Below are 26157 nucleotides of genomic sequence, written 5' to 3' on the forward strand. Positions count from 1 at the left end.
TATTGTTAAAGATTCCAGGATTCTTTATTTCCATTTTAAAAATTGACTGATTTATTATTTAAGACAAACTGCACATTTTTCAAAGAGAAAAGATCACTTTTATTGAACAGCCGATATGCCTGCGGCTGTGAAGCTGTAACTAGAACGTTGTACCCCTTTTATTGAACTAAAAGACTACACTAAATATTTAGTAAATAAAAAGGCAGTCACGTGAAAGATGTAAGAGCTAATATGACTAAACAGTAAACCAATCATGGCATGACAGAAAAAAACATCCATCACAATATGCTCACAATACCCCAGCACACCAAATGTATCTTGTAATAATGTTGATACAATGATGTGTTTAAATGATTACTAATTGAAATAATGTTTTGAGAAACACAAATCCGTTCAGGAGGAAATAGCATAACACTCATGAGACATTTGGTCACTGGTCAGCTGACCCCTGAAGTGATGATATAATACTGAAAACATGAAAATGACTCTTAACAGCCATGTTAAAGGTAAGTGGTGAACTATTTTCATTGAAAATGCTGGCAGTATTACGGAAAGAAAATACACTTACAAAAGTTATATTACATGCATGTATTATATATTACTTACACATTTACAACATGTGTTATTTTAAAAACTGATAAATCAACAGGCCAAACACTTTAGATACAAGTTGGTATCCTTCCTCTGAGGACAAAACAAGGTCCAGTCAGTCGAGCGCTGAACTCGGAGGTCCAGCCGTGTGTTAGTTCAGTGACTGAGGCCTCCATGAGAGTACGTGGCATAACCGTTCTCAGGGTACAGACACAGCTCCTCTGTGCTGCTCAGCCCATTGTTGAGTTCTGAAACAGATGACAGGGAGATGATTGATGATTGACTAATGAACACATTTCAACATGTTGATAAACGCAATTTCACTGGGAAAGATTTAGCCTAGTTGTTCATCAGGGGGCGACACCTCTGGTTGAAGAAAGACTTCCGATAGTACAGAAGTCTATGAAAAAATGACCCTACTTCTAAGTAAACATCCTGAAACCAGCACAGCTCGACCTAGACCAGCCAGTAAGGTTGATCGAACCCCCGTGGCGCGGGCGCCCTCCTATATTTCCACCACGCCGCTGCAAGGCCCAGAAGCTGCCGGCAACGGCCGCGCTGCCTCCGGTTAGGGCTCCAGTAAAAAGGAGTCGGGCAGGACGGTTGATTCGGGCCCCGAGACTTTGAGTGTGTTTTTTGTTGTTGTTGTTTTCTTTAGTCTTGGTGAATTCTGGGGGGGTCGTATGTAGGGGACTCTGTTGGGAGCACATAATTCACAAGACTAGTAGGGTGGTGTGCAGGATACGTGACCGGGTCCCTTTAAGAGCTGGGAGCGTAACCAGGGCAACGGGGTGGCGTTGAGGGGTTAAAGGTCACGAGGTGTCAGTGTCACGGGTGAAATGTTTTGTGTGAGGAAATAAACGGCCACAGAGGTGTGCAGCCAAAGAAAGTAACTTTGTCCGTAGCGTTCATTCCCGCGCTCCTACACTACAACACGGAGGCTTTGTACTCCTTTCACCTTTGACAAAGGCAGAGCAGACCAGATCCACTCCTTCTGGTCTTACTTTTAACAATAAAAGCCTGAGACATATGCTGTGTACCAGAGGGAACTCAATTTAGACTACCGGACACACTTATAAGAATAAGTGTGAGTTAGGCGTGTTGTGCTAAACCAATAATAACAATGGTGTTTAAAAAAAATTAAATATTGATATGTTAATTATAAACACAAGATATCTTAAATAATCCAGTATCTCCTAAACATGCTTTTTTCCCCCATAGTAACAAACTCTCTTGCCACCCCCTACACTCATATTTTGAGTGTAATGTATTTGCAAAAAAAGATAAAGATGAATTTGACTAATAAGCATGATTTTTTTTTTTCCTCTCCAAATATTAAATATAATTTTTTCAACATATTGACGAAGGAGTGAAAATCTGATTGTGACAGCCCAGACGAGTGTGGATGCTCACACAGATAGACTGAGGCTGCACCTGTGGATATTTGGACAAATCTCTACCTATAATGAGAAAGACTGGTTGAATGGCCATATTGTATAAAAATAGCTAAACGTATGGATGCAAAGTCCCATGGCTGCATTTCACACGTCCAGTTTCAACCCGAGACATCCGTTTCCAGATGTGAATGTAGTCAAAGCTGCACCTGAGATGATGAGCTTCTCCTTCATGATGTTGACGTCCCGACTGGTCCGGCGGGCCACGGCGCTCAGCATGATGTGCTCCGGGTTATAAGTCTGCATCCCTCTCATCCTCCACCTGGGACAGCACACACCGATACAGACTGTCACAAGCATGCAGGGGCAATGAGTCCATTGAATCAGACAATTCAATGATTATTATGCCCAGACTGGGCCTTTAAAATATGAGCACACATACACTTAATGAGATGCACATTGGTAAACAGGAGGAAGGAAATTGGCCTTGGGGCGTCGGGCAGAAAATGCACAAGTAGGACAGACAAGGAGGCAGAAACAAAGGCCGAAGCAGTCGCAGCAGTTACCTGATCACATGATAGCTGACAGATGCCAGGGGGGCGGCGGAGGAGAGGTTGCATGCAGATCAGGCAGAGCACAGGACAAAGTACAAATGTCAAAGAGAGACAGAGAGGAACAGGACATGTTAGAGTGTGGAGGAGAAACACAGACAGTCAGAAGACAAAAGACAAGAGGAAAGAGACAGACAATAGATAAAGAAAGGTTAGAATGAACAGTCGACACCGTGAAGGGATGGTGCTGACGCTCTGATGGGGCTCTTCTCCACAGTCAGCGTATTACTGCAGTAGCTGGAGGAACAGACAGGAGCACCAGCACAGGACCAAAGCAATGCACTGCAGTGGGAACTCAACCTTTAAAACAGCAAACACTGAATAGTACACCTCAAACTCAGACTTGTAGGTGTCTAGGTACATTGCTTTGCTCCCACACGCATTATCCTGTCTGGTTCTACCAACTCCATCTACTGTATACAGAGACGTAGCTCACAGAGCCACACGCTGTACATCAGAACCATCTTTCCCTTTAACAACACAACTTTTGATATATTCAGCGATATGCTGCTCCTGCAAACATTTAGATGATATTTGTTCGGAGAAACAATAGAGTTAAAATAGATGATGAGCTAAAACAAAATACAACATGTACTGTGTTTCCTTAAGCAGATCAAATTAAAATTATACCGGAAAACAAACAAGACTTCATCACTTTAGAGGCTCAGTTCACCCACATGAGCAGTTCTGTGCACAGCAGCTTGTTTCTAATTGAAAAGCAGCGGACCACGTGTTCAGTGAATTATTCTGAATAAACGTGACAAGTTGATGTTGAATGGAAAGTTTAAATTCTGTGTGTAGCACAAATGCAATTGCATTACAACAAATACAATCAAAACTATCTGCATTGGTTGTATACCAATTTTCAAATGATGTAATACATGTTTTATGTTAGTGCTTTAAACTAATGTATGCATTTAAAAATAATTTTCGTTTGACAGTTTTTTTCTGACAAAAGGGTGTGATCGCTAGTTGATGTTTGCCTGTGACCGGCAACATGATCACTGCACTTACTTTTGGAAACCGAAAATCCCGATGACGACGGCGATGGAGACCAGATTGGACGTGATCCAGATGAAGTTGTAAGCGTTCCGACTCTGCAACAGAAGGGAAAGAGAACGGCAGTTCCCAGTCAACGCCACCGGAGGTCACCGTTAACGTGCATGTCGTCTGAAGCTGTAAACACAACACAAGGCCTGCGTGCACAAAGGCAGTCTAGACAGAGGATTGTTACTTCAGATCTCTGCCCTCATCTCACACTCTTTTCCCAGGGTCCTGTTGTCCCTCAACGCCACGCTATTTCTCTGCGTCCTTGCTGGGCCCTCGTCAGTCTCTGTCCTCTTGTCTCTCTGTCTGATCTTGTCTGTCTGTGTGTGTGTGTGTGTGTGTGTACTTGTGTGTGCCCTTGTCTGTGTGTGAGTGTGTGTGTGTGTGTGTGTAACCGTGTCTCTGTGTGTGTGTGTGTGTGTGACCTTGTGTGTGTGTGTCTGTCTATGTGTGTGTGTGGCGTCAGATGAGAGACAGGAAGAGGAGAGCTGTTTACCATGAGCCAGATGGGGTAAGGCACCTTTCGGAGGACTTGGGGGGCATCGGAGGACACAGAAGGCACCCCGCTACACCACAGGAGGGAGTAGAGCCAGGGCTCATTCACTGGGTAGACAGTCACACTCACATTATTAGCCAGATACTCCCTGCGGAAAGAAAGAAAAAGAAAAATGTCAGCACTGAGGAGAAAAGGTTGTCTCCCTTTAAATCCTTTGCTCCTTTTAGTGCGTTGTGTGCATGAGAGCTGCCTGCACTGGGAGAGCTACAGTCTGCCACCTAAAGATGCTGTAAACATTGTCGTGTCCTGATGACGGCGAAGTGAAGACATTCATGTTGTTTATGCATTTTAACATATGCAATAAGGGCCTAGAAAAAATTTAACTTTATCATCATCTTGTTACTAAAGCCCCGTTATTGCCGTTGAACCACTAGAAATGTGCAAACACACCAAATGTTGGACCATTACTGAAGAGATAGGAACAGTAAAGAGACTGCTGGGGACTGTACTGAGCGCTTCTCCACAAAGCACATTATTTGTAGCTCAGTGGGGAGAGTGGTCCTCCCGCAACCGCAGGGGGCCGGCTCCATCGGCTCTCCCCATGAGCTGCATGTCGAAGTGTCTTTGAGCAAGGCACTGAACCCCCAGTTGCTCCCCGGGCACTTTGCTCCATTGCTCCTAAATAACTAAGGATGGGTCATATCCAGAGGATACATTTCATATATGTATGTGACTATATGTAATATGACAATAAAACAGGGTTTTTGTTTTATGATGGGGGTTTATAGTCTGTCCAAGTACGTACCTCAAACCTTAGAGTTAGGGTAAAGGGGTCGTGGTACCATATTTTTTCCAACACCGACATGGCACCTTGTACACCAGCACTTCTTTTGCTTCCAGAAGGATGGCACGCTGTCTAAAAATCACACGCCGAGCAGCATTACATCGCCTTTGTTTGTTCAGTGTAAACCAGAAACCAGCGAACGGGGAACCTCTTTACTGCGGGATCTCCGTGTAAACAGGCTCACGAGTAATGGGCTTTATTTTCTGTTACAACAGCTCTTCTCACTATGTTTCAGGTAGATGAGGATCACCTGAGAAAAGGTGATGAAATCATTTCATTTCACCATTCAGAGTTTAATCAAATTCCATGGAGAATTTGTATATTTTCTAAGAAGATTTTTCTTCTTCTTTTCCATTCATTCTTTTTCCTTGTAAAAACTTAGCGCCTGCATTATCGACAATGCAACTCATTCTAATATCACATCTCTTTTGCTGAGATTTGACTTTAATTGGTTCCCACACTTGTTTACCTCCATCCCTTTCCTCCACCCACTCAGCAAGCAAAGCCTAGAAAGCACAGCACTTTGTCCAGAAATATGACAGAGTTGCATCACAGTTATTCTTATGAGGAATAAGTCAAAAGGACAACAATGTGGTCTGTTTATGTTCTTTCAGCAACAAACAAAGCTCCCTCTGATCTTCACCATGGTTTGTCTCAGCAGCACCCCCCCTCTCCCGTCACCGAGCGGTACACGCTTGCTCTTACTGGATGTCTTTGTGGCTGGCCTTGCTGTAGTGGAGGGTCAGGCTCGTTATTCCCCTCTGCCTCATCTCTTCCAACGACAGCTTCTCGTTTGCGGTCTGCTGAAGCCCTCGCACCCTCCCCCTGTCCGTGTCGGGGGTCCACGTCACCTGGCACAAACACATAAGGCAGGGACAGACCCGGGTCAGACTGAATGCAGCGTGTGCCTCATATCCAAAGATGTTGCACTTTCATGAAATTAAAAAAGGTGCTACATGAAGAGTTCTCAACATCATATTGATATTTTAAATTATACATTTGTTCTATCTACGGCAATCACAGTCAACATGGTGAATACACCGTGTTCAGCAGTCAAACTCCAGGCTACATCTCTTTCGGAGTGTTGGTTGTCCCCCAAGTAGAACTCGGTGTACTGGAGGACAATACCAGCTGCCAGTCTCAGTGGCAGTCGTTAGTGTGCTTAACTCAACAGATCTACAAGCAACACCTTCAAGCAATCAGAAGTGTAATATGGAGTGACCTACAGTCCTCACCCTCTTCTGGGAGATCCCTGCTTTCTGCACAGCCCACAGCGTGTCCATGAACCAGCTCCGGTAGCGAGGGTGCTCTGGAGGAGGCCTGCGGATGTTGAGCAGTGCCGAGCCGTTGGCCCGGGCCGCCAGACGCAGCATCTCCACCAGACTGCACACCGTCTGGTTGCCTATTCTGCTGCGGTCCCTTGCTGTGAGGGTTTCTACTGTCCAGTAGGGGTCACTCTGGGGCAAATGAGAGGCAGACAGAGATGTAACATGCATTTTGTTCTTCTGTCTGTCCACGGCTAATCGGACACAATCTTCAGGACCAATCAGCCTCAGATATTTTGTGCTCATATAGGACTAGATGCTCAAGTACCTCCAGTGAAAAACTCTTATATAGCTTTTCCTACTGCTGTGTGCTGACCAGTGGCGGTTCGTCCATAGGGGGCGCTAGTGCGCCACCCCTCTTAAAATTTGAAGATGAAAAAAAAAGAAGAAAAATAAATTTAAAAATCCTGTCAAAAAACATTATATGCCAAATCATTTAAATAGTAAATATACCGTGTTGACGCGCTAAATGTGTGTGGGAGACCGTAAGCCCCTGTCAACAACCACTTAAGTTAATGTGAAAAAATATAATATATCGCCATTATCACGGAGAGAAGCCCTCCCTTTTTCGAGGCGCTGTTCTAACGTGTGTACGGCATCGATACAACATTTCAGTCGTTTTGGCAATGACCGGCTTCACATTGGCGGATGAAACTGAATCTTGGTGCGCACAAATGCGCACGCGATTGGATTATTCGGCAGATCAGAGACCCGTATGTTCCCTCAGCCCATAGAGCAGTGTTGCCAGGTCCGCGGTTTTCCTGCGGAATCGGGCCACTTTGAAGTGTTGCTGGTTGAATTTTTTGTCCTTGGTTCGGTAGACCTATTTTGCATGCAAATTACATGAATATCTTTAAATAAAAATCCATATTTTAAATGAAATAATTTATTCATACCCAAATCCTACCAAACTGACTCAAGATCAGCACGCACACATTTTATTTATGATAATATACTGTATAATTACACAAGGCCATTTTAGGACCTAGGTGAAATAAAACTGCTTTTAATGCTGGCAAACTAAACATATGTTGTTACTTTGTAGATATTACAATACATTTGGCAATGATAGCAATGCTGTTGGACTTTAAAAGCAGTGTATATGGTTTAGCACGGGCATATTTTGAGTTCTGATATTGGGCTGGTTTTTGGGCTGGTTTTGATTGGCCATTGGGCTGGTTTTGTCACACAGACCTGGCAACCCTGCTCACAATGGTTTTATATTGCTGAGGGTGAGTTTAGTGAAAAACGATGTTGCACTATTTTGGCTATATTCTTTTATAAAAATTAACCGTTTATGTTACATACAGTAATGGTCGCAAATACGATCACGGCGTCCAGCTGTCGTGTCATTTAGACCGTCAACATATACGTTTGGTGGCGGTCTCATTGAGCCACTTTGGCACCGTTTGTTTAGCTACATCCGGTCGCCCCGACGTATATTTTCCTTGTGTAAATTGTGTTTTGCGTGTCTAGGAAGTGGAAGTGCAGAGACAGATCAGAAGGCAAATGTGTGTTCTGTTGTCTTCTCCAGGTATGTGTTTCCTTTGTTCAAAGTTAGAATTTTCTGTTTCTGCTGAAATGACTCTAGCTCATGTAGTTATTTATTTTGTCCATTAGGGGTCTCTGTTTTCCCCTTGTATGTTACATGTCATGGTTTTTGATGAGAATTGTTATTATTTAGATTTAATGTGGTCCTGTCTTCCATGGACAATGGTTTTATTTTGCTGAGGGAAGTGGAAGTGCAGAGACAGATCAGAAGGCAAATGTGTGTGTTCTGTTGTCTTCTGCAGAATAAATAAGTGCTGGGAAAATCCACCATCTGAGCCGACTTCTTCCATGCCCGTTCCACATCTGTAACATCTGCTCTGAACCTCTTTCATGTGAGGGTGAAACTCTTTTATTTTGCAAACCTCTAAAACCCAACCCAATGTTTCTTAAAGAATTCTGCTCTGAACCTCTCATGCCCAAAGTTACAGTGTGTTGATAGTTGTTATTGGACAGTGTTGAGCACGCTGTGTTCTTGAAATAAAGCTTTGGTTTTTACAATATTCTACTCAAAACCTCTTTTCTTTTCATTGTTGAGTGCTATTTAAACCGCGTCGCCCAACTGCGCTCCCCCCAAAAAAAAATTCACCAGCCGCCACTGGTGCTGACTCCTCACTCCTCTGAACCGGCCAACAAAGAAAGTGATCAACTGCTTCAGCAGCATTTCCGGCAATCAGCGAGGCTAAAAACAGCCTTACTGTTGCAGGCCACATTTTGAACTTTGTTGGAAAACTAAAACTGACAACCAAAGAAAAGTTTGGTTTAATTTTTAACTAAAGCATTTGCAGACTGATTCCAAACTTGCTATGTTAAAGTTCTTGCACTGTATCCTAAATTCAAACCAAAAACACAGTCCTAAAGGCCGATTTATTGTCCTTTCGTAATTCCTCCTGGACTCCTTCAAAACAAAAAACATTTTTTATTCCTGAAGGACTTCTTTTTTTGTGTAAACAGAATATGGGGAATAATGTGGGGTGATTTAAGGGGAAAATTAGTTGTTATAGCTGTGATGGAATCGGCATGAAGAAATCAGTGTGAGGTCGAGTGGATTTCAGTACCTCCAAAAACCACTGGCCGGCATTTAGAGAGCGAATCTCAGTCCAGTTGAAGAGAGAGGCATCATCGTACTGCCGGGCTGGAAACACCTTGTGGATGTCTGTCGTTCGTCTCAACGTGCGGTCCCGCATAAGGAACGGAAAACCATCCACACTGGAAGAGACAAAATGGTCAGAAAACATATACAACTTCTATTATGATTTAGATTATACTTTGTTAAAAATAGAATAACTTGACATCAAAACAGCAGCTCAATAAAAATGTGTAATATGCTGATAACGACATCAAATGGCAATATTAATGTGCATCTCTCATAAAATGTCAAGGTTTCTACCAAACAACCTATATCTCAGCTGTGGGATCTATAAATGGGACTGTAGTTCATGAAAAGATAAATAACCTGGGATTAAAAAGGCTTCATGTGGTGAATAACCTGATAGTGACGTCTGCCTCCAGGGAGCTGGCTCCATACTGCAGGGCTCTGTTAAAGGACACCATGGTGTTTTCTGGGGCCAGCTAGAGCAGAAATGGGATGTAAGAGAATGATAAAACAACAAACAGCTGAATGTCCCTCCACTCAACGTCCATGTCCAAGCAAGTAGGAGAAATACAGTGGGCTTTAAGTCATGTAGAAACCTGAGAGGCCTTTTTTAGAGTCAGTGTTTGGTTGGTCTGTTCCAAGCTACTGAAGAAACATTGTGGACCCCGTGAAGAAAAAAACTGCCTGACATCAAGAGGTACATTGCAGAGAGAAAGCCGAGGGTTTTTGTGATTTGTGTGTACATAGTGCATGTTTGTGTGTTTGCCTTTAGAGGGCAGGAAAGGACAGCTCTAAACATCTGTGAACATGTGTTTACAGCTAGAAATGTGGAACAGTATCTGCTAGCCCAGCTGTGGAATGACAGCTCAGTGTGGTAGTGTAGTTGGATACCACTCTGCTGTGTGAAATATTTGTGCAGACACGTTCCATCTATGTACTTAAGATTTTTAAAAAAACATCCAGTGATTCATGAGAAGATTAAGGCACCTATTAAAAAGGGAACACCTGACAGACCTCAGTGACATGTTCTCTCACAGAGCAATGAACTGGATCAGACGGTCTGGAGCACCCACTCACCATCGGAGCTCCACGTCGACCGATGATGTCTGGCCGTGGTCGGAGGCTGTGGCGATCCATGATGCAGGGGCAGGTGAATGTGAGCGGCGCCAAATACACAACCAGGAGGATGACCATGTAAATCAGCAACATCATCACCTGGAAATCTGAGAATGAGGAGTGAAGGGGTTTTCAACGTCGTTATGGAAAGCAAAAGGGCCTTCTTCAAAAATATTAAAATCATATTTTAAAAAAAAGATCTTCACCAGTCCTCGTAACTCTGCATCAGTGTTGTCGTAAAGACACCTAAATGGAGACTAAGTCAGGCTCACGACTAGAGTGTATCAAAACCGAGACGAGACCAAGACTTTGAGGTGTTGAGACCGAGTGAAGACTAAGACCCGACCAGTGTGAGTCATTACATGACATAACACCATAATTTACATATTTGTAGAACTCAAACAATATTAGGCACCGATGTGATAGTTCCACATTCCCACAAAAAGACCCTCAGAAAACCTCTTCCATTGCCATATGTGTGTGCATTTATATGTGTAGCATGATAAATGTCTTAATAAAATACTAAAAACTTCATTACAGAAGTGAATTTGATGCGTGTCAATCTTCTTTATTTTCTCTAAGCAATCACAGTACTGATTGCAACAAATTAACCAAGCTATGGAGTTGTAATCAGTTTTTGGATCCCCCACAGTTGTGGTCTTCACGGGTCTTTTTTGTCTGAGACCAAGACCAGGCTGCAAAATTACAGTCCATTCCTGGACCGTAGTAGACCCGTCGTCTCGAGACCACGACGGATCTATAAGCCAAATAAATCAGAGGCGCATTCTGCCCGGCTGATGACGGGGACATGCACTTGAAAACTTAGGTCAACACTTACTGGATCGCTCTCTGCGGACCACATACCCAGCTACCAACCAGCTGATAGCTGTGACGGTCACCAGGGCTCCAATGTGCAGGAAAGGTGCCGTGGACTGGTAACAAAACACAAATGGAGAACACTGATGTTGATTGTTGGTCACTTATTAAATTAGACAGGACAACATTGAGGACATTTAGATAATAAATACACGTCAGAAATAGGTCAACGTGCAATGATCAGAGCTTTTCCTTCTTACAAAAACAATGTGTGTGCTGTAGGTTTCTGATCATGAGTGTTGTTGGTGAGGTTAATTCACTTCCAGTGATGACAGCCATTTCCAGACTGGAAGTGTTATCATAATAACTACACCACGCAGTACTCTTTCAATATTTAAGAGCTGTAGGTTTTTCAAGACCTCAGTTTGAACAAAGAGATTTAGATAACAGTAACACAATGATTGATACCACTCGTATGGCCTGTTAAAGAAGTTACATCCAGCAGCTGTTACCTTAGCTTATCATATAGAGTGATAGCAGGGAGGAACAGCTGGCCTGGTTCTGAATGAAGGAATACAGACCATCTGCCAACCGACCCCCTAAAAGCTCACCATGTTATGGTTTTACAAAGCATAATGTTCCACGACTACTTCCTGGCCGAGAGCATCGACTTCATTTCTTTATGCTAAGCTAAGCTAATTTACTGTTGGTTCATTATTAATGGGCAGACCCGATTGGCATAAAACTTCTCATGAAAGGTCTGGCAACAAGGCAAAAAAAAATAAGTGGTTCCCAAATTGTTAAACTATGCCTTTAAGCTTAAAAAAAAGCACAAAAAACAGACAAGTTTGCCAACCAAGTAACAACGACAATATAACAACAATAACCCACTATCATACTTTAAATCCGTCAATCAAAAGATTAATGGATGCCGCTTTATGGGAACTGCGATGTTTTATATTTATTACACCTCCCTTTAACTCTGACTATTACACTATGCATAATGCAAGTAAAAAACAAAATCATGCAGTCATTACATGTCCTTCTGATTGTGGACCAACCTGCAGTGAAAGCAGCAGGATGTCCCACTCATCTCCCCATAAGTCATCGATGGAGATGACGCCAGAGATAGTGGTGAGCAATGTAGCCAACAGTCCTATCTGTGGAGACAAGGTTTTTTACATTTTTTATTTCGGAAGATTTTGTGGAGCAAATCCATGGCAAAAATGAGAGCGATAAATCACAGCACCTTGTGAACCCAGTAGAGGTTTAGCTGCTGGCCCAAGGATATATGGAAAAGTGCTAAAATCTGAAAAGGTAATCCGCCTTCAGTCAGTTTACTGAGCAATAAGCAAGTTTGCTAACATCTAGGGGTGCAACCGTTACCAATAAGAATGTGATGTAGCTGAATCCCACGGTGGTGGATGCGAGGATGGGGATCGTCTCGTCCCTCCATTCTCCAGAGCGGTTGTACACCAACCTGGAGTGGCAACAGGTGAGGTTTGGCTGATCAATGTGCATGGCAAAGGTAATTGACATCAAATAGGAGAACTTTGCCGTGGCTCTGAAGCCTGAACCCACTAAACAATGGCATTAGTTCTCCATAAAGTTCAAAGTACATTTGTTGGCAGGTCTGGTTGTCGCCCTTGTGCCATAAGGTCTGATTGAGTTTCATACTCAAATACTCTGGGCCCAAACAGCTTAAAGTCACACTGTGTGATAACAGACTCACCAGTTGAATTCGTTGAAATCATTCTGTGCCACCAACCAGAAGTAGGCCCAGAAGAGAAGCAGGAGGAAAGAACTGCACAAGATGACGAACCATGTACACTCCCACTGTGAAGGAAAGCACAAGCAACAGTTCTCATACACAGACTACTTCACCAGCACATGAAGAGTTTGTTCTGCGCTCTCAGCAATAAACAACTAGCAGAATAACAACAGTTAACATTCAACACGCAGTGGTAGTGACCCGTCGATCACCTTGTAGCCCCGCCCTAAAGCGTACCCTGCTTCATGGTCTGCTTATCTCTAAATACGTATACCATAATTTACTAAATGAACATCATGCTGTGTTGAAGAAGATTTGAAACTAGAGATTGAGACATAAACTCATGTTTACTGAGGGAATAAATCAAGAGTAGTCATTTTCTATAGACTTCTATACAACCAGAGGAGTCGCCCCTGGTGGTCAGTAGATAGAATACAGGTTTAATGCTCTTCACTTTTCTGATGTGGATTTTGCCACCTATCAACCAGAGTAGATATTACTTTACTTGTTAAGCATAGCAACTTTATGGGGTGACAACATGTCAATGTGGCGTTTACAGCTCGTTTGTGCTGCCCCCAAATGTAAAAAATCCTGGAAATATACAGTTTTGAAAAGTAATTTTTGTGTAGAAGGATGCAGATAATTTTGTTAGCTTGGCTAAAAAAAAGTACCACACAATCAACTTGAATTTAGCTCATAATCAAATTATATTTAAACATTATAATGTCAGACAATTTTAGGATCTACAGCAGTCTGTTTCTCAGCCTAAATTAATGCAATGACTACTTTTACTTGTTTTGTCAAGATCTTAGATGATGTATGCAATGACATGTGGCCATCACCATGGTGTCTTTGCACAGCACTTCCCAGAAATCACTTTTAAAATCAAACGTTCCCTCAGATATTTGAGAAACCGTTTTCTGCGACTCTTGGGTCATGACCATCTTCATCGGGCAGAGCAGTGTACCCAGTTCTACTATTTTTGGTAATATGGAAAAACTACTAGCCCGATTTTCAGGAAATTTGGTGGAAGGATGGAGCATGAACCAAGAAGAAACGCATTGAAGTTTGAAGTGGATCCAAATCACAGTGCAGTTACACACATGTTTAGGGCTGCAACAACGAATCGATAAAATCGATTAATAAAATAGTTGGCAACGAATTTAATTATCGATTCGTTGTGTCGTGCAATTATTACGGCGCTCAATATGTCGCGGAGTATAAACAAAGTTGAGTTGAGCGCAAAGCGGCGAAGGAGAAACAAGAGCGGAGCGGAGGGAGAGGACAGAACGCTGTGTTGTGAGCCAATCAGCGCTGAGCTGCTCCTCTGTTGGTAAATCTAATTGGCTGCTGCTGCTCTCGTGGCGCTGGATGCAGAAGTCAGTCACGTAGTCGGAGACATTCACGGAGCTGTGTGCGACTACGGGTGATGTTATGACTAGGGCTGCAACTAACGATTATTTTGATAATCGGTTGATTATTTTAGCGATTAATCGATTAATCGGATAAAAAAACAAAAAAACTTTAATTTTCAACCCTTTATTCAAAACAGGGTCCGTACGGTCATGGAAAACCTGGAAAAGTCATGGAATTTTTAAATGGCTATTAGCAGGCCTAGAAAAGTAAATGAAAAAAATAAAATCCCAAAATATTTGGAAAAGTAATGAACATTTGTTTTATTCAAATTTTTATTTACACGGTATATATACGGTATGCTTTGGAATTCTCATTGTTAGTTTAAATACTACATCTTCTCACTTTGTCACGTATAGACAGAGTTTTCACAAAATGTTTAATCATGGAAATTTGGTTTAAAGTCATGGAAAGGTCCTGGAGATCCACTGGTCAGCATGTGGATGAACCCGTCACAAACAGACTGACAGCTTTACTCTCCTGAGCAGTGGTCCCCATGTGAACCGGCCTCCTGAACAATATCAGAGACGCGTTCCAATTTATTATTTTTTTCACCTGGCCCGCTGCCGTTGAGATTGCAGTGAGCGCGGAAAAAATGTGAAGTGGTGCTCTTCGCAATAAAACATCTTTGATGGGACGTGTCGCGTCTCGACCAATCAGCGTTCAGATGTCCACAGCGTTTGGGAAGTTAGATTAGCTTGAATGTTAGTCCGCTACATCTACTGCTGTCACGCTGCACGGTGTATCGATACAAACAAAGTACCCGTACGTTAAAAACGATGTGATTTAGCATATTTTTAGTATCGATACTCATTAAAAGAGCGCCTGAGCAGAGCTCACGCGCTGCTCCGCTCTGTTAAATGTTGTCTGCACGCGCAGCGGTCACAGCGAGTGGCGTCGTGGCTTATCTCCGTTGCCTTTCTCCGTTGAAAAATATTTTCCGCTATCCGCCACGGAATAAATAACCACGTTTTCTACGTTATCCTCTTGTGGAAATGCCACACACGTCGTGACATGTAGCGCCCTGGTGTCTGGGTTCATAATGTCACCCGTAGGTGCACACAGCTCCGTGAATGTCTCCGACGACGTGAATGACTTCTGCATCCAGCGCCACGTGAGCAGCAGCAGCCAATTAGATTCATTAACAGAGGAGCAGCTCAGCGCTGATTGGCTCTCACAACGCAGCGTTCTGTCCTCTCCCTCCGCTCTGAAGTATAACGTAGAAAAAGTGGTTAATTATTCTTTGGCGGATGGCGGTATATATTTTTCCACGGAGCAAAGCAACGGAGATAAGCCACGTCGCCTCACCGACACGTATGACGCGTTTAACCCATAAATAGCCAACTCAGGAGAGTAAAGCGCTGCCAGTTCTGTTTGTGACAGGGTTCATCCACATGCTGACCAGTGGATCTCCAGGACCTTTCCAGGACTTTAAACCAAATTTCCATGATTAAATTTTTTTTTTAACTGTGTATACATGAACAAGTGAGAAGATGTAGTATTTAAACTAACAATGAGAATTCCATAGCATACAGTATATACATTCAGTAAATAAACATATGAATATAACACATTTGCATTACTTTTACAAAACGTTAGGGATAAAAACAAATGTACGGACTTTTCCAGGCCTGGAAATAACCATTTTTAAATACCATGACTTTTCCAGGTTTTCCTTGACCAAACCTGTTTTGAATAAAGGGTTGAAAATTACATTTATTTCTTTTTTTATGCGATGAATCGAAAAAATAGTCAACAGATTAATCGATTATCAAAATAATCGTTAGTTGCAGCCCTACACATGTTATAATAACTCATGGAAACAGTCTGTGTGTAGGTCTGTGCTCTCCGGATGCCCTTCAGCTACTCAGATGTTTTCAGTCTACCGGCATGACATGTGGAACTAAGGTGCAGAGGAGAGCTTGTGCAGAACTCAAGGACTCGTCCCTTCAGTAGTTAACAGGATTAGGCGCTAATGCCACGTGTCGGGTGGTGTAAACTATGATAGGCCTTCAACAAATCTTGTTGAGCATTGATCAGCTTTGCCCCACACCGTTCCTGGACTGGCTTATGCAAGAGGCTGGGAGCTAATGAGATGCATGTGCAGGTAGAGAGCATATGGCTGCACTGATGAAGCAGTGGTTTCTGCACATAGAGACTTGTGAGAGGTTTCACTTGTTGCCAGGAGGGCATGCACCAGGGAAGGCATGGCAGTGTGGGGGTATGACAATTACCGATTGGCTGTTTTTAACTGGTAGAGAGGCAACATGGAGGTCAGGTGACTACTCAGCACTGGGCCAGAGTCACATTGTCAATTTACCTTGTGAACCAAACAGTGGAAGGACGTCCTAGATATTATCCACTTTTATGGACCTTTACCGCTTCCCAAAATGTGTCTCATATGATCCCGCCATGGTTATTATTTATTATGAAGTGTTCTGCATTGTCATTCATTTTCCTCGGTAAATGGGCTTGCTCTAGAGAAAGGTTGTAACTAAGGAGTCAGGTCATCCCTGGCTGAGAAAATCTCCTTCGTGAAGAAACATGGTGACGAGGAGAAGCATGCTCCTCAGTAACTCCTGCTAAAACTCCCTCAACTGCTCAAGTGGGGCTGCCTTTGCGTTATTGTAAATCCTTCTGGAAACGGAGGGACCAATAAAAAGCTTCAATAAAAAAAGGATTTGTCAAATTGATACAAAGACACACGTGTAAGTAAAACGTGAGTTAGAGGGGATCTACAAAACAGTATAACTGTGCTTGAAAAGCACATGAGAAAAGCGGTTTGATGGTTAGTAGAGTACGAAAACACATTCACTACATTACATCCAGATTGTGGTAGTTACCTACATTTCACATTTTCTGCCACTCTCGCTGTACAGTACAACCTGTGCTGTGAGATATCAGACACTTTCTCCTGAGTACTACATGGCCTTCAGAAGGTCTCTCCATCTCTCCAATTAGAACTGCTGGTGCACAAACCCAGACAGCGCTCATCATTTTCATTGGTTGCTGGATTAAACCTTACCCAGATACAACAGATACGTTTTCTTTCTGAGTGGCTATTGTGTAGCCCATTTCTTTTTTTGATTGGCTGATAAGTCACAGCAGAACTCCAGGGGAGCGCTTGATTCCTCCATGGTGAGGGTAGGGCGACCAGCTCATGTTTGCGTGCTGCGACACATTAAAACATTAAATAGCCGAGAGTTTTTTTCAGCGTGAGAAATACGATGTGTGGCGGGAGTTCGTGACTTAAGACCGAAATGCGTGACTGTCCCGCTCAATGCGAGCCCTGACTTTGCATTGTCAAAATGTTGACTAGATAAATCTCTATTGTGTGCGAGGACCGAAAGAAAAGGAAACATGATAAAGGAGGTGATAAAAGATAAAAAAACAGACAAATATAAATCATGGGAAGGCAATTTGTAGTCTTCAAATATAGATATTTTTTCTCTAGGAACACCATATACTGTTTGAATATTCTGGAAAGCAAAGGTGAACAATTGAAAGAATTGAAGCAAAGAAGCTAAATATTTTGACGTGATTAACAACATCTATAGGGTATAGAACCAGTCAAATTCACCCGGGAAGGGCGTCACTGTGAGATTCACCGTCCCCGGTAATGAGGCTGCGGCAGTGTTAGTCTCGACCTGGCGCTAGTTGGCCAACAGTTAGTCTCGCCCTGGCGCTAGTTGGCTAACGGTTAGTCTCGCCCTGGTGCTAGTTGGCTAACGGTTAGTCTCGCCCTGGTGCTAGTTGGCTAACGGTTAGTCTCACCCTGGTGCTAGTTGGCTAACGGTTAGTCTCGCCCTGGTGCTAGTTGGCTAACAGTTAGTCCCGCCCTGGCGCTAGTTGGCTAACAGTTAGTCCCGCCCTGGCGCTAGTTGGCTAACAGTTAGTCTCGCCCTGGTGCTAGTTGGCTAACAGTTAGTCCCGCCCTGGCACTAGTTGGCTAACAGTTAGTCCTGCCCTGGCGTTAGTTGGCTAACAGGACGAATCGGTCAACTATAACTGAGTGTGTGGATTTGAAGCTTGGGACAGGGATGTCTATGTGTACAGATTGTAAAGCCCTCTGAGGCAAATTTGTAATTTGTGAGAATGGGTGATACAAATAAACTGAATTGAAGCTCTTGACCCGAATAACTGTTGGCAAAAAAGAAAAAAGGTCTTAAAAGACTTCTTGAGTACATATTTTGCAGCCAAATTAAATGTGTCCTTGATGACACAATCAGCCACACATCACTGTGATTCAGTGTAAACAGACAGCATTTCAGTGCATTAATGCGAACCTCTCAGTTTCAGTGTATGTGTGTGTGTGTGTGTGTGTGTGTGTGTGTGTATTAATCTTTGTAAATGGAGACAGAAGGGAAAGAGGCAGCTGTGCGCTTGTATTTTTCCCTTTTGGTCAGCACATCAGTGACCGCCTCACACATTCAGTAAATGGACTAATTTACGACCGAGTCGCTGGCTCTTTGTGATAAAGACGACGTCCAGCAGCAGTGGCTGCGGCTGCCCAGTGGGCGTCCAACACAGCTGGGTGTCGGGCTCTGCTTTACACATCCAAACACTGCGCTGTTTCTGATCCCTGCTTCTTTGTGAGGATCGTTTTCCCCAGTTACCAGGGCCTGGTCTAGAAGTTACTTAGGAATTCAGCAAACAAAAATAGAAAATTGGGATGACATCAACCTCTAATTAATTAGTCCTCCAAATAACCTTTCAAATTTAAATCTTTTAAAGTGTAATGATTCCTAAACTATTCAACAAGTAAAGCTCAAATGAATGAAGCTACACATTAATTAGATACTTTACAAAAAACAGGAACAAAACTAAAAAGGAGGTTAGGCGGGGATCAGTTTTTGGTGTTAGACAAGTATGAGACATTTAGTTTTGACTCGTTAACACTGCCCTACATCTCGTCATGGTCTAAAAAATTATTTTTAGCAGCATAAATGGAGCCCCTTATGCCATAATCATAATTACTGAATGCACGTTGGGGTACTGTTTTGTGTTGCCTTTCACAAAGCCTGACCTATTTCTGCCCTTCAGAACCACACAATGGAAAACAGCTCATTTATTCCTGAGGTGCGATCGGGTTTCAGCGCACTGTCAGCAGGATTGTGTCCATTATCTTGTGAATTATGTACCGTAAGTAAGATAATGGACACAATCTACTTTCCATACGTTCATCGACAAGATCCCTGCGTACATGTAGCATACGTGGAACTATAAAGATAAGGGTATCTGTTTGGATTTGGATGTATCATAGCTGTATACACTCAGTTACAATATCACATCATGTTTCTTGTTCTTATTACAACCGAGAGGACAGCGACTTACATTTCCTTCATGAAGAAGTGCACATTTCTGTTTCAACTCCCCGGAGATGTGGTGACTTCATGCCTATTACAGTGTCGACAGCCCACGTGTAATAAGCAGCTGAAGGATGACACTGTTTGTTTACTTTCTGCGTAAAGGCGGAATCACTTATCTGTTTTACACAGAATCTGGAGGCAACGTGACAAGATGTTTGCAGTCTGAGTGGTATCAACCAATCAGGCTGAAGCAAGATTTGGTGTCATGCAGGTAAATCCTTTTTTGTTCAATGGAATGGGTTGAGTAGAAAAACACATTGACCATGCTCAAAGTAAGGTCTTGAAATAAGTGCTGAACTAAAATAGCCCATCCTAACAGTAACCAGCTTTCTTCAAAGAGCCATAATGTGCTCACCCATCAGCAACACAACATCTACAGTACTACAACAAAGTTGGGACAGTAATATAAAGTAATTTATTAGTATGCCAAGTAAATCATATTTGAAGTTCTATACATCATCATGATACTTATATTAATGATCAGTCTTACCCTGGAGCTGTCATCTTGGGAACGCTGGTAGCGTTTCCAGCGGCAACCATAGATCCCAGTGACAAAGGACACAAAGACCTGTTTCTCATAGACCTGCAAGGGTTGGTGTTTCACCATGCTCCTTCAGCCTCAACGCGACACCAGTCCGTTAACATCCCACACAGGACTGGGAACCCTGGGGAAGATCAAAGGGTTACTAAACAGAACAAGCTTTTGAATAGTAGATCAGTTTTTGTGGGAACAATTACAACTTTTATCAACACGCCGTGTCACACCATGTCACGTCATGTTGCCGAGGTATACTTTCACAAAACACTGAACATGTTGACGGTCCTGGCTCTTGTTGGGAGTAAAATCACCTGGTGGAAGTCAACACACTTTACAAATTGTGAGTCACGTCTGGGACCGACATCATAATAATAATGTTTACAGTCACCGAGTAAACCGTTAACATTTATGACTGTGGAAAACAAGCATCGGTAGGTAGGCAGCGCCTATCTCTGGGTATGATTTGATGCTTCCAAAAGAAGAACACCAGGAAAAAGGGAAAGAGTGAGACGACGTCATCCAACTCCAACTTTATACTGCCTCAGAGAAAAGCTTGTTGCCTTGGTGGTAGGTACAAATGGCACAGAAGGTCTAGTTTGGTTTAGTTTTTCTTATGGCTCCCTCTAAGATGCTGTGCCAGGTCTGGGACACGTTATTAGTCTTTTTAAACTTTTCTCATCATCATTTCGGCAGCTTGTGGAACAGCACAATAGCAGATCATGTAACCTACAGTATGAGTAGTTTGTATCAAGTCTAAAAATAAAGCTGGACACACGCCCAGTCTGAGCAAGCACGTGCGCCAGCAGGGCTTCTGTTTAGAAAACCTTGGTGCCCTGAGTGAGTGACAGTTCCTGAGAAGATGTGGACTTTCAAAGTATCACTGGTTCTTTTGTTTGTTTGATTGTTTTGCAGCATGGCTTGATACTGTAGATGGCAATGCCATTCCACCTCTTTGGCCCACACTGAAATATCTCAATAAATAATGTATAGGTAGTTCAAATAAATTGTACAGACATCCGTGGTCTCCAGAGCCAACAATTTTAAATATCATGGTGAACCTAGGTAAATATAACCTAGATATCAGTGTGTAAGCATCGTCACAGTAAGCACATTAGCATGCTGATAGTTGCTGTGCGAAGGTTTTGTTTTGTTCCGCCAGCCTCAAACAATGTTTCCCTTTGGACTAAAAAGCCACGAACACTAGCATATGGCTAATTATTATGCAGAATGACGTTCTTAAACGGCTGCAATATTTTGTTCTTATCATTGCAATGACATGAACCCCCCCCCCCCCCCCACACCCCTACTCTGCCTCTGATAGGCTTACCCTGATAGTCTTACTCTAATCCTGACTAATCTCACGCCTCTTGCCTAAACCTAACCAACCAAACAAACGACGGCAACAAGTAAGAAAATACAGAGTGATGTGTCATGACTTAAAATCTATATTGCCACAGCATTGCCCACAACCATCTACATGAAGTTGATGAATAATTAGCCATGTGCTTCTCTTTGTTGCATCTTCAGAGCAATGCGCCTTTAGAACAAAGGTTGTTTGTCTTCAGGGCAACAATGGGACATATTTAGAACCATTGGGGTACCAGAATAATGGGGCCATGGAAACAATGGGCCATCCCCACCCAGGTTCAATTCAGTTTATTTTGTATCGCCCAAAATCACAAATTTGCCTCAGAGGGCTTTACAATCTGTACAAGTGTAGCCTCACAGAACTGCTGGCCTGGCTGTAGACGTTTAGTCTTGTTCAGTCTACATTTAGTGAATTGTACTCATGGTTGGGTGACATGAGTGACTGTCAATACTGTGAAGGAGGCCAAGTAGAGTCTTGATGGCCGTTAAGCCACATTGCCAACACACCGTGGAGGTATGAAAGCCGGCCGAGCCTCATTAACGAGCTGTGCCATTTGAGACCAAACTAATATGAGGTGAAGACTCAGCTGAAATAAACTGTTACACATTTCACTGTGTATCTTTTTTTATAAAAGGCAGCAATGAGCGGCAATGTCCCAGTCAGAAGGAGGCAGATAAGGGCGTGTTTCCTGGTCAACAGTCCTGAACAAAACAAACTGCTCCTTTGTGCTTATCGCGGTGCACAGGAATTACTACATGACAGGGGACCGGTCTGTGTACAGCAAACACTTGGTTTCCATGTCACTTTCCATTTTCAGAGATTTAAAAAAAAGGTAAATAACTAAACAAGCTCGAATCACAAGCAGATTTATCAAAGGAAAAAATATATAATTTGTAAGTTGAAGATGTGCCTGCAATATAAAAAAATACTGGTCCTAAGCAATCTGGGCTTTCTATTTCATACAGTATAATTTTATCAACATTCTCAAAATGAAATATGTTGTGGCATTACTGTGTTACTATTAGGATCATTGGATTATTTAAAAACTGAAAATGACTATTCTTCTCTCCAGTTGGTCCGTGTTTGAACATTGGCAGCAAAGCTTGAGGACGCCAGCAATTGTCTTGTATTCAATGTCTTTTCAGAGTGGCTCTTATACCACTTTTTACAATGCACATAAATGGACAGAAACTGCAAAAATACAAATTCTGCTTTTAAACTTCTCAAAGCTCTATTCCACCTGGCTCCTATCTGCTCACTGTCTATGCACTCCATTAATGCCACAGTACAATTGGGTACTGTGTGTGTCTCATGCTGTATAGCACTTGAGCTGTGCTTCCTTTTCAGGTATTCTCAGGGGATCAGTGTGACCTTGTAAGATTCAGTGCTACTGCTAACCATCATTGAAACAACAATCTTCAAGAGGGTGAAATAGTTATGCAGCCACCTTGCAGATCTACATTCTTTCACTGTTGACTGGTTATTGTATGAGAACTCACGGGCCTGAGGGAGCCTTCTCCCAGATTCAGAGTTGGCAGATTCCCAGCATTCACATCCTGACCCCATCCTCAAAACAAGGGCCAACTGGAGCTGAAATCACCAGGGCCCTGTTCCAGCCAGGTCGGCCTATTGTGTCATTGTGTTTTCTTTACCAATGGCGCTATCGTTACAGTATTGCAGTGATCATGAGGTAAACTCTGTCCAGTCAGGGTTGAGACACTTCACTCCGCTATAGCTACGTAATTTCAAGCTTCTGTACAAAGATAAATGAAAATAACTCCACATCAATGATGCGTGGTACAGGATCCAGTTATGAAAAGTTTGACTTCCCGTATTCACATATCTATCCCACTGGACAAATGGGAATAAAGCCAATTTAGTCCTTCCGTGGATTACGTGGAAATGAAGTACAGGTCTCTGTCTGTTATCAGATAATGCCATGATGGTCAGATGGTTTTGGTAAGGGCTGGGCAATATATCAATATTGTGATATAAGACTGGATATCATCTTAGAGTTTGGATATCGTAATATTGCTTATGTAATTTTGCTGTTTGATGCAATTTTCTGTTATAGCTGTTCCATTACTTGCCTTTACCCTGGAAATAATTTATCAAAAATCTCATGTTGTAAATATTTTGTGAACCAATGCACAAACAGTCAATCTTATAATATCAAGATATTCGGTGAAAAAATATTGTGCTCTTAGTTTTCTTCATATCGCCCCCGAACAAAAAGACAGAGCTCTGATCATAAAAAAGGTCCAGGACTTCCAAGAACACTTGACAGACGTGTGCAACTAGCTCACCTGAAGGAGTGTGTGTGTCACACACACACACACCCTTGCGTACCTCCTTTGTGGGGCCTGAACTTGTTTTATCCAAATGTGGGGCCCACCCTTTCTAGTGGTTCTACACCTCCGTAAAAAAATCACACACACACACACACACACACACACACACACACACACACACACACACACACACACACACACACACACACACACACACACACACACACACACACACACACACACACACACACACACACACACACACACACACACACACACACACACACACACACACACACACACACACACACACACACACTTCGGTGTATGGACTGTAAGGAGTCAGCGGTAGCAACTGTGCCGTAGATTGGACCCTCAGATGTAAAGAGCTATTCTTTCTGGTAGCTTCTGTTTCGTATTCAGTAAGCTTTTGGCGTGGCTCTCATTCTGCTGGCTTCATTTTCCACTCAGGAACCTGCCACTTACTTGAGGACTTTACTGCTCTCCTCACCTCCCTGCCAAGTAACCTGGTCACTGTCCGCATGCCTCCAGGGCCCCTTGCAAAGTCGGCGGCGGAAGTTAGATTCATGTGCTCGTTGAATGATGATGCATTATAATTTGCCAAGTCTCAGCCGACAGATTGCCGCAGAGATTCTGCCATATGCGTCTATTATTAGCCTTTATATCTCGGTCACTGTCGCCTCATTCCAGGCTTCTATCCTTCTCTCACATTTTATATATGCATGCATTAATAGTACCCTTAATCTTTCAGCGGATTTTGCCAAAAATAGACTTTCCAATAGTGCCATGCGTTTATTACCCGGGTTGGGGGTATGGGAGTAAATGAGAAACAAAGCTGCGTTTAGAGTTTATATCAGTAGCTGGTGTTCTCCGGAACTATGAAGTCTCCATAGTCTTCAGCTTGTGAACAGGACACTGTGTTCGTCGTCCTGGCAACACCTGTCGGTTCTGAGGCAACCTGATTTATTGAAGGTGATATTAGTCTGCGAGGCCAGGGGTACAGATAGGAAGTCAGATACATCTTCTCCTTTTCAGACCAATGTGATTAAAGTTTGATTAATTTGCGTTGCAATAGATGGTGACGAAGCCAACTTGGTTGTAGACCACTTCAAGAAACCCACGACAGGTCGATAACCTAACAAACATTCAACCATGTTTATTGGACAATGGATTATTTTCAGTATTGTTTTAATTAACCACAGAACCTCCATCTACCTCATTAATTCAGTGTTCACCTTGCCAGAAAAGGTTGTAGGCATGACGGGAAATGGAGGCAGATCAAAATTAATTCAGTATGTGTTCATGTCATAATTTCTTATTACCTGCCAAGGCAGGAACAATAATATTTCATCTTGTGAGTCCGAGAGTCACCATGGCCAGACCTCGTCCTGAAGACACTTACAGTGACAGGAAGTACCACAGGACGAGCCAGCTGTGTCTACATCGGTCTGTCTGCAGATCCTGACACCAGGATAGGATCACAGCTGTTTAAGATGCAGTCATGAAACTCTACAGGTGTGGAGCTGAGTTCAAGATGAAGGGAGAGTTTGACGATGAGGTGTTCTGAGAAACAACAACGGATTTAGGTGGGTAGGGGGGGGACTAGTGTCCCAATTTTAGTCGCGTTTGCTCGTGCGTGTCTGAAACAAGCGCTCGAGTCCGCAGCAGGTGTCACAGAAGCAGTTTCACAACTGTCAACACACGACTGACATGACTGTAGTCATCGGTGTGTTTTCTTTAATCCCTCACATCGGGAGAACAGAAACCGACCGCACGTGCCGTCGTGAAGACGGTGTGCGTCACAGATTAGACCGCACACTGGACATAGTATAGCATTTAAAAGTTAGGAAAAGGGGGCTTCACAATAATGAGAATATGATGTCACATACATATTGACAAAGACAAATACACAGTGAGGACAGGCCACTCAGTCGGTCACTAAACGTAGCACAGAGCAAAGTGACAGTAACTCAGATTATAGGAAGATAATCCGACAAAGTGTGCACAAACACGACCCTTACCTCCACGGCAGCCCTCTCTTTTATTTGTCTTTCTTTTTGGTCCCGGACCGTGTCGAGCACGCGAGGAAGCTGTCGGTTAATCAGTTATCTCCGTGGATGTTGACATACTGTCCCCTCCTCAGTCTACGGATTCACAGAAGTCTGTGAAGTGACTTTGCGCGGCGGCACTCATCAGCCTCCAGTGCACCGCGGCGGCTTTAACGGGTTAACTGCTTCTCGTATCAACAACTCTTACCGGATAGTTTCCCCGCGAGTATAAAGACGTACCTTCAGCGGTCACAGAAAGAGTTCAAACGGCTGTAATCCGTCAGACACGGTGTGGGTGGAGCTGTGGAGCACGCTGCAAAAAATACTCTGACCACGATAAGTGTGAGACCAGTCACGGGACTCCGTCCGGAGTTCAACCGGCGACTTTTTATAGCGTGCACGACGTCTTTGTCGCAGGTAAAAGCACCGGAGCCGTGAATGAAGGTCCCATTA

General features: G+C 43.1%; 1 protein-coding gene across 7 annotated transcripts; it reads right to left on the reverse strand.

Moving 5' to 3' along the window:
• On the reverse strand, window positions 1-25987 carry gdpd5a (glycerophosphodiester phosphodiesterase domain containing 5a). 7 transcript variants are annotated; one of them, XM_056408164.1, is made up of 17 exons: window positions 25678-25979; window positions 19928-20102; window positions 12617-12720; window positions 12271-12364; window positions 12134-12193; window positions 11946-12044; window positions 10907-11000; window positions 10030-10175; window positions 9346-9428; window positions 8915-9065; window positions 6210-6440; window positions 5689-5834; window positions 4164-4287; window positions 3611-3693; window positions 2552-2566; window positions 2195-2307; window positions 1-839 (listed from the first exon to the last, which is right to left on the reverse strand). In XM_056408164.1, exons 2-17 carry the CDS (start codon window positions 20042-20044, stop codon window positions 748-750), a joined length of 1752 nt encoding a protein of 583 aa, XP_056264139.1. In that variant the 5' UTR covers window positions 20045-20102; window positions 25678-25979; the 3' UTR covers window positions 1-747. The 7 variants fall into 7 exon arrangements, with proteins under 7 accessions (XP_056264139.1, XP_056264117.1, XP_056264107.1 ...); XM_056408142.1 differs by having other exon boundaries at window positions 4140-4287; window positions 6219-6440; window positions 25678-25975; XM_056408132.1 differs by having other exon boundaries at window positions 4140-4287; window positions 25678-25975.
• Between the last annotated feature and the right edge of the window lie 170 nt (window positions 25988-26157).

This window comes from Pseudoliparis swirei, chromosome 3 (assembly GCF_029220125.1).
Source record: "Pseudoliparis swirei isolate HS2019 ecotype Mariana Trench chromosome 3, NWPU_hadal_v1, whole genome shotgun sequence".
In the NCBI taxonomy this organism is placed as follows: Eukaryota; Metazoa; Chordata; class Actinopteri; order Perciformes; family Liparidae; genus Pseudoliparis; species Pseudoliparis swirei.